The sequence below is a fragment of the Calliphora vicina genome, chromosome 2 (genome assembly GCF_958450345.1).
Source record: "Calliphora vicina chromosome 2, idCalVici1.1, whole genome shotgun sequence".
Classification (NCBI taxonomy): domain Eukaryota; kingdom Metazoa; phylum Arthropoda; class Insecta; order Diptera; family Calliphoridae; genus Calliphora; species Calliphora vicina.
In genome coordinates, this window is record NC_088781.1 from 16,613,376 (window position 1) to 16,629,233 (window position 15,858).

At 31.0% G+C, this 15,858-nt stretch overlaps 1 protein-coding gene across 1 annotated transcript in view; it reads right to left on the bottom strand.

Annotated features, from left to right (window-relative positions):
• The window catches only part of LOC135951967 (227 kDa spindle- and centromere-associated protein), a 49,317-nt gene that overhangs the window by 16,787 nt on the left and 16,672 nt on the right, over window positions 1-15,858 (bottom strand). Inside the window, exons 2-3 of the mRNA XM_065501728.1 lie at window positions 14,907-15,124; window positions 796-940 (exon numbers count right to left, since the gene is read on the bottom strand). Of these exons, the coding sequence (XP_065357800.1) occupies window positions 796-940; window positions 14,907-15,124 (363 nt within the window). The remainder of the gene's footprint in view (window positions 1-795; window positions 941-14,906; window positions 15,125-15,858) is intronic.

A 15,858-nucleotide genomic window follows, 5' to 3' on the forward strand; every position in this document is an offset into this window, starting at 1 on the left:
ATGAGTTTGGCTGTTTGCATAAAGGAAGGGAGTGAGCATGTGTTTCTGTGCATAAAAGGCAAAAGGACTTGATAAACAAATTCATAAGTTTATTTATTTTGCCACAAAGTTGGCAGTACCTATAGATAAATTCGAGAGGTGGTTCGAGGCATATGTAACATTTCAAAAAATTTTAAAATTTTTCTTAGAAAATTTAATTTTGAACCAAAATTATTGAGAGGATCGAAAGTCATACCGGAAAAAGGAAATGGATTTGCATACTAAATAAATCATATTAAAATCTTGAAGTTTGATTTAGGAAAAAAATTATATTCAAAGCTGCTATTTATAGATCTGAGATTTGAAATAATTTTTCAACATACAATAAAATTATTTCAAATTTTTAAAAATTTTATTACAAAAATATTAAAACTGCCATGAAATGTTACGAAAATGGATTATTTTTCTTTCCAAAATACAAAAGATGATCTTAACGGTTCTTTATAGAGGCATGACTTAAAAGAGTTTTAGTATTAAAAACTTTTGATTTGAAAGATATCATTATTACCAAGATTTCTGAATGTAGCTCTGACAAAATTCGTCATCACCACTTACTAAAACTAACTTTTATTTAATTTTTCCTTTTGGTAGATGTAGCTGACACAAGTGTTAAATTTTTTGCCCAATTCCCAAAAAAACTCACTGTCATTTATGTAGAAAAGATTTAATTTTCTCTGTGGTTGTAAGTGTTTTTTTATATGTTTATAATGTATGTTAAACTTTTTATTTTGCAACAATTTCTGTATTCATTCTTACCGTATTAACAGCTCCTATTTCTTCCTTCAAAGCGGCCTTTTCAAACTTGTGCTCTTTACATTCATCACGCAGACACGCCAATTCATTGTTGGCTGTCTCAATTTCTTGCATCAAATTTTGATTACGTTCTTCCAGGTTTTTCGATCTGGAAATAGAAGGAAATCATTTTGTTTATTATTAAGAAGGAAAAGTATTTTTTTCAAGGAAGAAAAGGTCAGCTGAAATTTGGAAAATAATAAAAATTGTTAATAAAATATAAGAAGACTAAAAACTAATATTAATACTTCATTAAATTCTGTATACTGGCAAATTTCAAAATATAAAAAACTACAATTATGTAAAGGTTTAAACTCTAGTTTTGCACAACTAATTTCGTTAACACAGAGTTTTGTAGCAGTAAATGTTGAAATGTCGTTTAACAGAGCGACAATTGTCACACTAAACATTGTCAAGTCATGCCGTGCTCTTCAAATATGCCCGGTATATCATATATGATGGCAATGCTGGATACAACTCAATTAAATTCTCCATTTTAACAATATCCAAGGAACATAACCAAATTGGTAGCACATAATTTTGAGCCTGCTAAAATTGAACTGTGTAAAATGGTGATTAATGTCGCACCAAACATTGTCACATCATGCCATTTGCCTCAGAAGACAAAGATCGCACACGACAGCCAAAAAAGTTGGAAGACCAAGAATTGAAGATTGTTGTAAAACTCAACAAGAGCTTGTAAAATCATTGTGAGCTACTCAAGCAGCAATTTCAAAATGTTTTCGAGCAGCAGAATTCATCCAAAAGCAGGGAAATTGGGTAACATACGAATTGAAGAAGAGAGATCTTGATGGACGATTTTACATGTACGAAATGATGATTTAACGCTATAAAAGAAAATCGTTTTTGCACCTAATCATTACTTGAAATGAAAAATGGATCCATTACGATAATGGAAGAGATCGTGAGATCGTGTAATCGATAGCAAAGTCAAATAGCCATGACGCTAAGGTAATGCTCTGTATTTTGTGGGACGAAAAGGGTCCTATCTATTATGAGCTGCTGAAAACTGACTAGACCATCACAGGGAACCAGTATCGAACGCAACTGATTTATTTGAAGCAAGCATTGGCCGAAAAATGGCCAGACATGAAACCGTAATATTCCATCATAACAACGCTCGGCCACATATTGCAATACCTGTTAAAAAGTATTTAGAATGAAGTGGTTGGGAAGTTTTTCCTCACCCGCTTTATAGTCTAGACCGTGCCCAGTCCGACTCTATTTGTTTCGATCGATACAGAACCCTATCTCTTTGATACGCTTCACTTTGGAATAGAGTAGCTATTCGATTCGATCTTGGCCTCAAAAGATATGCAGTTCTTTTGGCTCGGAATCCATATGTTTCCAGAAAGATGAGAAAAGGTCATAGCAAACAATGGCCAATATTTTGAATAAATTTATTTTATACAAATGTTTCAAAATAAAAGCTAAAAATTTTTAAAAGATCCCGTATTTTTAAGTCATACACCGAATAGAATTTGACCTACAGAATTAAAAATATTTTTGGAATTCTCCTACCTAACTTTAGTTTTAGTTAGATAAGAGAATTACAAAAATATTTTTAAATGTTTTAGAGTCATACAAAAGTAAATTTTCCATTTGAACATGTTCTAATGTCGCGTTCATTTATCTAAATCGTCGTTTGTTTTTAGTAATCCGCTTTTGCTCTAATCAGGTGACTGAACAATTTAATTCTGTGGCTTTATCTAAAATAATAATAATCATTTTATTTTGATTTTCATGGTATGTCGCGTTCACTATCGTAAGTGTATTTTTTTTAAAAAGACAAATGTTTTTATTATTTAGATGATATATAAAAAGTATGTGTGTTGTTTTTTTTTTTGCTGAAAAATATGTCGCGTGCTAAATCTTATTAAATATTATACAAAATGCAAATATTTCCACATGAAACTATCGATAGACAGCCACACTAATTTTTATTGATGCAGCCTAAAACTAATCCTTATTTTAAACGTAATGGAAAAATATGTCGCGTGCTAAATCTTATTAACAGTTATAAAACAACAAATAGAAATATCTTCACGTGACAACTATTGACTGAAGGTCACAAAGATTTGTATATATGTAGCCGAAAACGAGTTCTACATTTGTGTCGCGTTCTTGATCCCATTTTTGTGCTATTAAAATGTTATGTAACAATGGAAACAAAAATAATTAAGATTTCTTTATTATTCACTTGCAAAGCCTGCAAATGTCGCGTTCTTGATTGTAAAAATATAACCATATAAAGAAATAAATAACTTTTTTTAACACCATAAAGAAACTAATTCAATTTTGTAATTGAAAATTAGAACAGCAGCTAGTAATCTTCATTCTACACAACTAGAAATACACAAAATCTCGTTGGAGTCGTTACAAAATAGCAGAGGAATATTTGAGTATCGAATTTTGTGTTTTAAAAATTTAAGTGGAATACAAGATAGTTTACTGATTAAAAATTATGTAAAGCACTGTCAATCTAAAACTTCAATTTAGCTTTAAAATTAACTTGATGTTTTGTGTTAAACCAAACCTTAACTTTTTTCATTGTTTTATTTTTTTTTGTTTTAATAAATTTCAAATCTTTGTTATTTTTTATATTTTAATCATATTTAGTTACTTTCAAATTACTTTTATTATATTTTAATCTAATTTGTTTATTTTTGTTTCCCCCTTTTTACACTTTACTGCCGAATTTCTTTTATATATATTGAGTACTTTGAAGCCCCACCATCATCATAAAGTTTTTTTTAATCAATTTTGTTGATAATTTAAATTTACGCAAAATTGTTTGCTATAAAATTACAAACACTTTAAAATGTTTTTGTATGATTTTTATTTGTTGATGGTGATCATCAGCATTGATGAGTTTGAGTTTTATTATTTTTTTTTTTGGGGGTGGGGATATAAAGTACTGTGGAGCAGAAGAAAGTTTAAACAAAATGTTTTAAGTGTTCATAATATATATTTAGTTTTAGGTTAATTTTCCTCTGACAGCCTTATGTTATAAACCTTTTGCAATGCCTTGCCTTTGATCAAAATGTACAAGGCGGGTCAATAACTCCTTGACTTTCTGAATTTCCCACATTTTAACTGTCAACAGGCATCTGTCAGTTGACACTTGCTATAATTATTTTTGGCGGAAAAGAAACATCGTTCAAACCAAGATTAAGCTTGAAATGCCTTGTCTTTGATCGAAATGTACAAGGGCGGGTCAATAAGTCTTTGACTTTTTGAATTTCCCGCCTCTTAAATGTCAACAGGCATCTGTAAGCTGACTCCTGTTATAACTATTATTTGCGGAAAAAAAAACATCACTCAAACCAAGACTAAGCTTGATAAATACCATGGGAACTCTGCACCATCAATTTCAATGGTAAGAATTTGTTTACTGAATTTCGTTGTGGACGAACAAGCACGAAAGATACCGAATGATCTGAACGCCCAGTTGAGGTCTCTACACCCGAAACTTTTTTTTTTCAATTTAACAATTTTTCTATAATCACTGTGCGTTGGAACAATCATTGATTAGATTTGTGGTCGATTTTTTGCTAAAATGTTTCTAAATTTGTGTATGCAATGTTTGCATTAGAATACATACAAACAAATTCCAGTCTGGCTGTATATATCCCAACAGTTCTGGTTGACTGTCCGGAACTAGTAATTTTGACCAATTTCAGAATTGACTAGATGGAATAAATAACTACTTCCAAAAAAATTAAAGTGACTACACCCTTGATTACTTGGGGACAGTTGAGTGACAATTTACTCCACGCCAGTTTAAAGTGACAACACTCGTGAATACTAGGAGACACTATAGTGACAATAGACTCTACGCTAGTTTAAATTGACTACATTCTAGATTACTTAGAGACATTAAAGTGACAATAGACTCCACGTTAGTTTAAAGTGATTACAGTTTAGATTACTAAGAGACACTAAAGAGACAATTGACTCCACGCTAGTTTAAATTAACTACACTCCAGATTACTTAGAGACACTAAAGTGACAATTGACTACACGCTAGATTACCAGGGATATATAGAGTAACCATTTCACTGATTGCCAAAAATTATAAATTGAAGTCAGCCAAATAATGAGACATTAGTAAAGATGACTGTCTAAATGGGTTATATTGAATACTTGTAAAACTGCTGGGATGTGTCTCCATGTGTTTGTGTAAAAATATATCTATAGATTCAATCTATTATTTTTTAACCAAAATTAATTTAGCTCCCTTTTTAACAACTACTCGTACTAACTTTGTTACTGTTCTTAAGTGTTTAATTTGATTTAGATTGATTTTCAATCGTGCTTTTGTCTACACACACACACAGCAATACATACATAATTTTTTTTACAACTGCATAAGTATTATTTTAAATGTCTGTGTAGTAGTTTGGAAATTCCCAAAAATTACAACTAAAAACTCTAGAGCAAGACAATTTCGTACGACAAACTTAAAATTTACACAAATCTGTTAGTTATTTCTCGTTTCAATAATAGTTAGTTGCTATTTCTTTTACTTTTACATGTTTTGCTGCTACAAAATTTTATTTCTCCAAGTTGATTTTAGTTACACATTTACGACTCAACCAGTAAAATGAAAACAAAACATACAAAAAAAACGAACAAATTCTTGTAATAAAATTAAATGTAATTTTAGCAAAGAAAATTTCTACAGGACACCAAAAGGGTGTATGTATATGAAAAGTAAGTATAATTAAATTAAACTAATACAAAGGCTATAAAATTGAATTGATTGAGAGAAAATTGATTTGGAAACTATAGCATTTTCTATAGTTTAAATTAAATACATACAGAGCCACACTCAAACACAAAACTACCACAATAAACCAAATAAAAAGCATTAAAATAAGGTCAATATATATTGTCATTTAAATAGAGCAACAATAGCAGGAGTGAACTGCAAAAAAAATATAAACTCTGCTATTGAAATTGGAACGGAATGACAGATGTTCATCAGTTATTTGAAAAAAAAAAAATTTTTCATGAAGTATTTTTATAGGGTTTGTTGTATATAATAAAAATAATAATGGCAAAAGCGATTTTAGGGTTTGCCCCATAGTGATCATGGAATTATTGGCAATTTCAACTTTTCCACAAAATTTGTAAAACAATTTTAAATTCTTTATTTTGATGAGGCAAATCTTAGGTTTTTCATGTAAAACTCGATTTATGACGGAAAATAAATAAAGATTTTTTGTGGAAAATAGAGGGATCACAGATTTTCATAATTTTTACGATTGGGCCACTATTTAAGAATCTACAATCGATTTTAGGTTTTTTATATATAAATCGATTTTTGGTGGAAATTCAAGGTGATCACTGATTATCATTATTTTTACGATTGGGCCACTATTTAAGGATCTACAGCCGATTTTAGGTTTTTTATATAAAACTCGAGTGGAAATTCGAGGTGATCACTGATTATCATTATGTTTACGATTGCGCCACTATTTAAGGATCTACAATCGATTTGAGGTTTTTCATATAAAAATCGATTTTTGGTGGAAATTCGATGTGATCATTATTTTTACGATTGTGCCACTATTTAACAATCTATGGCCGATTTTATTTTTTTATACCCTTCACCTTCGTGAGAAGGTTTGTTAGTTTGTCATTCCGTTTGTAATTTCTACATTTTTCGTTTCCGACCCTATAAAGTATATATATTCTGGATCCTTATAGATAGCGGAGTCGATTAAGCCATATCCGTCTGTCTGTTGAAATCAATTTTCTGAAGACCCCAGATATCTTCGGGATCCAAATCTTCAATAATTCTGTCAGACATGCTTTCGAGAAGTTTGCTATTTAAAATCAGCAAAACCGGTCCATAAATAACGGAGATATGAACAAAAAACCGGGACAACCTCGATGTTTGACCTATTTTTGATCTATATATGGATTACTAAGTCATTAATATAGACAATATGGATATCTAATGAAAGATATTTCAAAGTCCATTGCAACGATGTAGATAAGGCTATAGTAAGTTGGACCAAAATCGGGAAAAATATTTTTAAACCCGAATTTTTTACATCAAAAAATTTTTTTTGTCATACATTTTTTTTCCAAAAAAAAAAATAAAAAAAAATTTGGAAACAACTTTTTTTAAAAACAATTTAAAAAAAAAATTTTGAAAAACAATTAAAAAAAATTAAATTTTGTTTACACAAAAATATTTAAAAAAATGTATTTTAAAGTATAATTTGGTGAAGGGTATATAAGATGCGGCACAGAATATAGCTCTCTTACTTGTTCATATAAAAATCGATTTTTGGTGGAAATTAGAGGTGATCACAGATTATCATTATTTTCATGATTGGGCCTCTATTAAAGAATCAACAGTCGATTTTAGGTTTTTCATATAAAAATCGAATTTTTGTGGAAAATGGAGGTGATCACAGCTTATCATTATTTTGTCGATGGAGCCACTATTTAAGGATAAACAGCCGATTTTAAGTTGTTTATATAAAAGTCGATTTTTAGTGGACAATTTTGGTGATCACAGATTATCAATATTTTTACGATTAAGCCACTATTTAAGGATCTACAGTCGATTTTAAGTTTTTCATATAAAACTCAATTTTTGACGAAAAATAGAGGTGATCACAGATTATAATTATTTTAACGATTGGGCCACTATTTAAGGATCTACAGTCAATTTTAGGTTATTCATATAAAACTCGATTTTTGACAGAAAATAGAGGATCTAACGCCGATTTTAGGTTTTTCATATAAAAATCGATTTTGGTGGAAAATAGAGGTGATCACAGATTATCATACGATTGGGCCACTGTTTAAGGATCTACGGTCGATTTTAGGTTTTTCATATAAAAATCGATTTTTAGCGGAAAATAGAGGTGATCACAGATTATCAATATTTTTCCGATTGGGCCACTATTTAAGGATCTACATCCAATTTTAGGTTTTTCATATACAACTCGATTTTTGGTGTAAAATAGAGGTGATCACAGATTATCATTATTTTTTCAATATTGAAACCAGAAATTTGTGTTTAAATTGAATATTGAAGACTTTTTAGTTCCGAGGTTTAATCATTATAACTTTACCTAAAGTTTATGCAAATTGTTAGCACTTGGAACCCCTAATCTTTATTACATGTGTGAGTTAAAATATAAAAGCTGGAGTAGTAAAAGAGAGCAAGTGTAAAAATAACAAAAATTAAAACTTTTAGTTTTAAAAACACCACATGTTTTGTTTATTTATTTGTTATTGTTGTTTTTATTTTCCTTCCACAAAAAACCAACAACAACAATTTCCAACAATAACAATAAGAAAAAAATGAACAAATTTACACCAGGCTGCAATAAGTGAAAGTTTTTTACGAAAATCAAACAACAGAAACAAAAATTTCCGCATGTGTGTTTTTCTTTTAATAGAAAAAAACAAGTAAAAGTGTTATATTGGGCTGTGGCGAATCTTATATACCCACCTTCCAATATAATACTGATATTTATTTTTAACAGATTTCATTCCCTCTCCCCTGTAGGCGCTATCGTGACTTTAACAGACAGACATAAGGACGGGCATAGCTAGACCGTCTTAGAATTTTATAAAGACCCACAAACGTATATATTTTTACGTTTTTACCTTTTAAAAACGGTTCTTTTAATTGAAAATAAAAGCGATAAGTAGTTTACAAATTGTTACAACTCTTTATTTATTTAAACTTACACAACAATTTCAATAGTCACTCTCTTTTAATACATACATTTTATAATTCTCAACAGCTCAACAACTATAACAGCGCCTACGATATGTTAACTGACACACAAAACTCGATGCTACTATTTATATACACAGCATAATCTTCTAGAAGTCTCATGAATAATCCAACACAATAATCATCTAAAGCTTTTAAAGCTAAGTAGAAGTTTTTACTGATGGACATGTTTAAAAATATGATGAATGTTGCAATCAACCGTTACAGACCGTTAAATTCAAACTGTTGTAATTTTGTATCAATATACTTTTGTAGATCTGCGATAAATATTTTGTTGTGTTACAAATAGATGGACAAAATCAATATGCTCACATATTTTTGTTGGTTGATATAAAAAACACCAACAAAATGTTATTTACGCGAAAAAAAATAAACATGAGAAAAATTCTTTATATGTATGTGATCCATTCTCCTGCCCACGATTTCCCGCTTTTATGCTTGACATACTGTTAAAATCCAAAAATGTTTCGACTGGGTATTTTTTTTTTATTTTAAACAATTTTCTCTTGTTTTTGTCTACAATATTTGATATTCATGTTGTATTCTATGCCATTTTATTCTAAACTGATTTTGTTGTTTTTCTTTATTTTTTTTTGGTTTTATTTTTTCTACCAAAAAAAAATCGTTTAGGCCATTATATGAATGTTGTATTTACATACACAAACCCCCTCACAGCATGTGCATGTGTAATTTCACACATTTTTTTTAAAAAAAACATCAAAAATATTTTTTACATAATTTTTAGGAAAAAAAATGTAAAAAAAACATTCAAATATAAAACAATTTCCAAGTGAAACAAAAATGAGGGAATATAGAGCTTTAAAATTATATAAATTTTTTTTCTTGTAGATAAAGTCGCGTGAGGCATGAATTTGATTATTGTTTTAAAAATAGATTAGATTTTTAGGAGAATTTTTGTATAAAATATTTTTGAAGAACATGACATTTTGTAATTAGAGCATTTTGAAAAGAGCTTTAGAATCTTAATGAAACTAAAAGATTAATTAGAAGAACAATTTTCTAAAAGAAAAGTACTCTACTTGCACAGTGGTTAAGAAATATTATATTTTGAAAATAATTTGGTAGTACACAGAGAAAACAGATTCGTAATAGCAACCGAATTTGTTGCCAATCGAATGATTCTGCCTTAGTGACCGAATTTCACAGTTGTGGCTACACAATTTTAGAAGGGGTAACAAAAGTTTGGTTGCTTCAACCGAAATTCTTCTTTATACACTGATTATCTGTAGCTAGAACCGAAAAATTCTATGTGTGCAACCGAATCATTCGTTTGGCAACAAATTCGGTTGCTATTACGAATCTGTTTTCTCTGTGTAGATATCTGTAATGAAATTTAACACAATCAGAGTAGAGGTGTTTCTGAGGTCATGTCCTGGAAAACTTTTCCTGTGTTCTTTAAATTTTTTTCCACATGCCGAAGTTCTGGAAAGTTGGGTGGATTTGCCTGCCGTGGTACAAAATTGACATTATTGTTTGAATACCACTAAAGTACATTTTTTCCATAGTGACATGATGCCAAATCGGGCCAGAAATATGAAGGGACTCTGTGTTGTTTTAAGGAAGGTAAAACCCGTTTTTGTATACACTCCGTGTATACAAAACGGGAGTTTTGTATACACCTGTATCGTGCCTGATTTCACAAATGATTGACTTCTGTTGGCACAACTGCAAGAATCTTAATGGGGAATTTTGTTTGTTTTTCTGTTCGGTATTATTCTTGATCATTGACCCGGAAGTTGTGAAAAGTCTGCAAATAATAAGTTTTTTATAAAATTTTACCTAAATTTTTTTGCTCGTTCGTTTGCTTATAAGCTCTTTAAAGCATTGTGATCTGGAACTTTCTGAACTTTACACGATTACAAGTCAGTATTAGCATTGGCTCTGCGTACAAAAGAATCACAGCATTTAACGTTACGTACTGATTTTCTCACAAAACTGTTTGGTGCTCTTCGAAAGAGTTGTTCGACTTCTTTTGCCTTACCAATATCTGTTAGACCTTGAGCTACTCAATTAGCAATTTCAAAATGTTTGCGAGCAGCAGAATTCATCCAAAATCTAATAAATTGGGTATCATACGAATTGAAGCCGAGAGACCTTGAAAAACGATTTTGAATATCCAAAATGATGCTTGAACGCTGTAAAATATAATCATTTTTGCACCGAATCATTACTTGAGATGAAAAATGGATCCATTACAATAACCCGAAGCGTAAGGGATCATATGTGAAGCCCGGCCAACTAGCCGAATCGACACCAAAGCCAAATATCCATGGTGCTGAGATAATGCTCTGTATTAGGCGGGAGAAAAAGAGTCATATCTATTATGTCTAGATCATCTCAGGGAACCTGTCCCAAATGTAACTGATTCGTTTGAATCGAGTATTGGCCGAAAAATGTCCCATATTCGGCCAGACATGAAACCGTAATATTCCATCATGACAACGCTAGGCCACATGTGGCAATACCTATTAAAAAGTATATAGAATGAAGTAGATGGGAAGTTTTGCCTCACCCGCTTTATAGTCCAGACCCTGCCCCGCCCAATTACTATTTGTTTCGATCGATGCAGAGCTACTCAAGCAGAAATTTCAAAACATTTGCGAGCAGCAGGATTCCTCCAAAAGCAGGGAAATTAGGTACCATACGAATTGAAGCCTAGATACCATGAAAGACGATTTTGCATGTCCGAAATTATGCTTGAACGGTATAAAATAAAATAATGTTTGCACCGAATCATTACACCGATCCATTACAATAACCCGAAGCGTAACAGACCGTAAGTGTAGCCCGGCCAATCAGCCGAATTGACACCAAGGCGCTAAGGCAATTCTCTGAATTTGGTGGGAGCTATATAAGCTGCTGAAATCTGACTAGACCATCGCAGGGAACCTGTACCGAACGCAACCGATTCCTTTGAAGCGAGCATTAGCAAAAGAACAACCAGATCGTGCCCCATTGAACTACTATTTGTTTCAATCGATGCAGAACGCTCTCTCTGTTATACGCACCACTTTGGAACAGAGTATCCGAAATTGACCTCATTCGTTCTTGGCCTCTCAAAAGATGAGCAGATCTTTAGGCGCAGAATCCATATGTTGCCAGAAAGATGGGAAAAGGTCATAGCTAAGTTTCAAAATATACACTCATTTCATTCAGCAGAATTCAACCCAGCAGTTAACCTTCGCTTTACCAAAGGTTTTTTATGTACATGGTTTACCAATACCCACCCGGGTGAAACTACACTTAAATATATAAATATATGCGACGAACGAAATTTTAAAAAATTGAAAAAACCTTATAAAAAGTTTGAAATGGTTCTATTAAATTCTATAGAACTCTAGAATTTGTTCAGTGAGTACAAATTTCATTTAAATCGAAACAAAATTAAAAAAAATGTTAAACCAATAAAATCGATGTGGTATTGGTAAAGCGAAGGTTAAGCAAGTAGTCAATGTATCCCTTATAGACAGTAACTGTGACTAATATCTAATCAATTGGCTAACTCCAATTTATATATTTCGAGTCATTTGACACGTACGTTTGTAGTACAGAGAAAAGTCAATTAGTTTTTTATATATCCCAGGTAATCTAGCGTGAAGTCAATTGTCACTAAAGTATCTCTAGGTAATTCGTACAAACTGGTTTTATAAAAAATTGTGGTTGATATATATAATTCTCAATCAGTTTATTTTCTTTTTGCTTAAATATATTGACATCCCAGATAATCTAGCGTGAAATAAGAGATCGTCACTTAGTAAATTATAGTGTAGTCACTTTAAACGTTTATTTTGCATTGTAGTTACATATTTTATCCACCAAAAGTAGTCTATTTAAGAGTAGTCGGAGAAAGATTTGTTTACAAGCAAACTCTTTCAGCCACGTTTTTTGTGTATAAATTTCAAATCAAAACAATTGCATTTTTACTTTAATTAATCTAAACATGGAAAAACCACCCCATTCCAAGGTTTTTTGTGGAGTGAAGTGGTTAGCTTACGACCACTCCTTATAATTTGTGCAAAAATTATAAGGAGTGGTCGTAGAGCATTGAAATTTGCCACCGAGAATTATATGGACTGAATTAAGAAAAACATGAAATTTTATCAAAATCGTCCACGCCCACTGCCCATACAATCCAAACCGATTTTTTGGCATAGAATTTGTCCTACCAAAGCAAAAGTCTATAAATTTTGCACATACATTTTCTGAAACAATAAAAGCACGCATGCTAAGTTTTATTAAAATCGTCCATGCCCACCGCATACCGCCCATACAAACCGAATCGATTTTTTCGCATAAAATTTTTCCTATCAAAGCGAAAGTCTAGAAATTTGACACATATATTTGCTGAAATAAAAGAAGAATGCATGCCGAATTTCCCACCGCCCATGAAACCCATACATAGATAAGATTTTTTTGATATTTCGTCTATCATTCGACAAAGAATGTTAAGTTTTCATCCTGTTCCGAAAACTTCCGAGAATTAATTTTTTTTAATCGAAAGAAGACTCCTCCACCTTTCATTTTATTAAAACATTAGCTGGGGGAAAGTGGGGCCACAGAATTTTTGCTCCATGGAAAATCAAAAAGAAAATAATTTTTAGAGGCTTTTTGATTTGGGCATATCTTCTTAACGGTTTATGATATCTCCATATTTTTATTTAAGGAGAAATGCTATATTTTTCAAATATGTTAAAGGTAAATGCTATTATCAGGAAAATTATACATATATAAATTTTTGCTTAACACTCTTGCATGGACTTTACTTAAATTTTTTAAAAAATAAAATACAATTTTTCTTAAAACTATAAGTGCGCATTTCATCTTTAAACATTTCACTACAATACTGCATCATTTGATTTTTGAAATTGAGTGGTAGAAAAATAGGGTTTTTGATACCAAAATCCCTCTGAGTGGCGGTTGGCATTAAAAATAACTATGATAACAATTTTTGTTTCGTATAAATTTTTTTGAAATTGAAAATTTTCTGATCAATCAATCGAAATATCAAAGTAACACTGAATTCGATGAACAATAAACACTCTGTGATTTTTTTATTGAATGCGTGAAAGTCTCTTTAAAAAACTGATTTTTACAATATTTTCAAATTAATATATTTATCTTATATATTTACGCCCTGACGGCAAAGTTTTGCAAAAAATCATAAACGATGACTTCAAAAAATATAATTGTTTAGAAAAATGGCAATAGATGACAATATATATATTTTAAAGACCATAGAAAATGTGGTTAGTAAACTGACCAACCAACCGCAAAGAGTTAAAATAACTAGTTATGTAGCTGGTCAAAAAAACATTTAGATAGCTAGTAAGGTAAATGACTCTGTGTAACCGGTATGTGAATCCAATGTGTTGACTACTTCGCACCAACTATCAGACAGTATCATTGTAATCCAAAAGGATCACTTGGCCCTCTGCTTAGGACATGGACGTGTTAAAATAATTACTAACGTAGCTAGTTATGTAACTTGTCGTCACCCTAAATGATAGGTAAATCACTAGTTCGGGACAATTTCATAGAACTGCTGGGAAAGCTTTCAATAAAGCAGTTACCCAGCGGGAAAAAGATGCAGTAAAGAGGCCTTCCTAAATGCCTCATTTTGCAGACACAAGGACTTGCAAAATCATTTTGCCGCATTGCAAAATCATTTAAATTTTACACGGCGTGTCATTGCGAGCCAAGGCCTTGCATACTCGCTGCTGTTAGAGGGCTGAGAGAAGGCCTACTTATGATGGGCTGTTGGCAGCCAACAAGCTCACTTGTTATTAGAAGGGGATTCAGCCCTATGAATCTTGAACACCTTCTAAGAGCAGGCAGGGTGGAATGAGTATCGGATCTTTTAGAATGTGTAAGTATGCCTTTTAGAAGGCCTACAAATTGAAGTCCTATCATTTTTTCCCGCTGGGTAATAAAGAGACACCAATACATTATCATTTGAGGCATTTCTCTTATTGGTCTCCTCTTCGAGTCCCTTAAACTTGAATGTTCAAAATATCCCATATGTATTATCCTTAAATCTGTTTTCATTTGATTAACAAAAAATTTTAAAAATATTTTTAATTTTATTTCATTTGTTTTAATATTAACAACAGTCATTAACCTATACTTAAATTCTTAAATTTATATTACCTTATTAACCCATATTTCTTAACTATCATTTATATTTAATCATTGCAATATGCTATTTTTATTATTATTTAAAAATGTTTGATATTTTTTTAAATTTTTTTCATTCACTTACTTTTCCTGTTCCTGTGCCAGTTCATCTCTTTTAATCGATATTAAACGTTGTAAATTTTCATATTCCGCTGCAGCCACACGTTGTCTTTCCTCATACAATTGCCTCAGTTGACGGATATTAACCAATTGTCTTTCATATTCCTCGCGTAAATTATCAGACATGATTTTCATTTCATGCTCAGCAAATGATTTTTCAATTTCGGTAAGTCTTTGTTTTAACTGCAATACAATGAAATGAAATAAAAATTAAAAACAAAAAAACAAAAATGAGCAAAGAAAGTAAGTTAAACAATAACAGCAAATAAAAATAAGAATAATAAATATGTAATAATGAACAAAATGAAAATTGCAAATATATTTAACAGAGAGAGAGAGGCAGAAAGAAGTAGGAAGTCAAAATTAATTGGCCATATTGAGCAAAACACAAATGAAAAGTAGGCAACGAAATTAAATCGAATGAAAAACGTGCATATAAAATTCTGCACACAGCTGCACATTTTCAAATGAATAATAAATTTGGGAATTTTTTTTTTGTTCTCAGTTCAAAAAGATTATTTAATAATTTTTCATTTCAATTTGCAATTTTTAATAAAATAGATGAATTTCTTTTTTTGCTCTTTTTGTTTGTTTAACAGTGTCATTGTCAAGTTTTTTTCTTTCGTTTGAACATTTGTTTCTTGATCTTTTTTTTTGTTTAATTATAAACAATATGATGAACGTTTTTTTTTTGTTTGTATGTTAATTTTAAAATTTATAATTAATTTGTAAGAGTAGAGCTGTCGAAAATGTATTTTTTTTTTACTTTTTTGGCTAATGCCAAAAAAATTAACCCTCTACTGTGAGAGAGAGACATTTCATGATCACGTTGAGAGATTCATTAAAGACAAATTTGGCTTTTTACGCATCTAAGACACAGGTGACACATGCCATACATCCCGTGATTTTGGTGATCA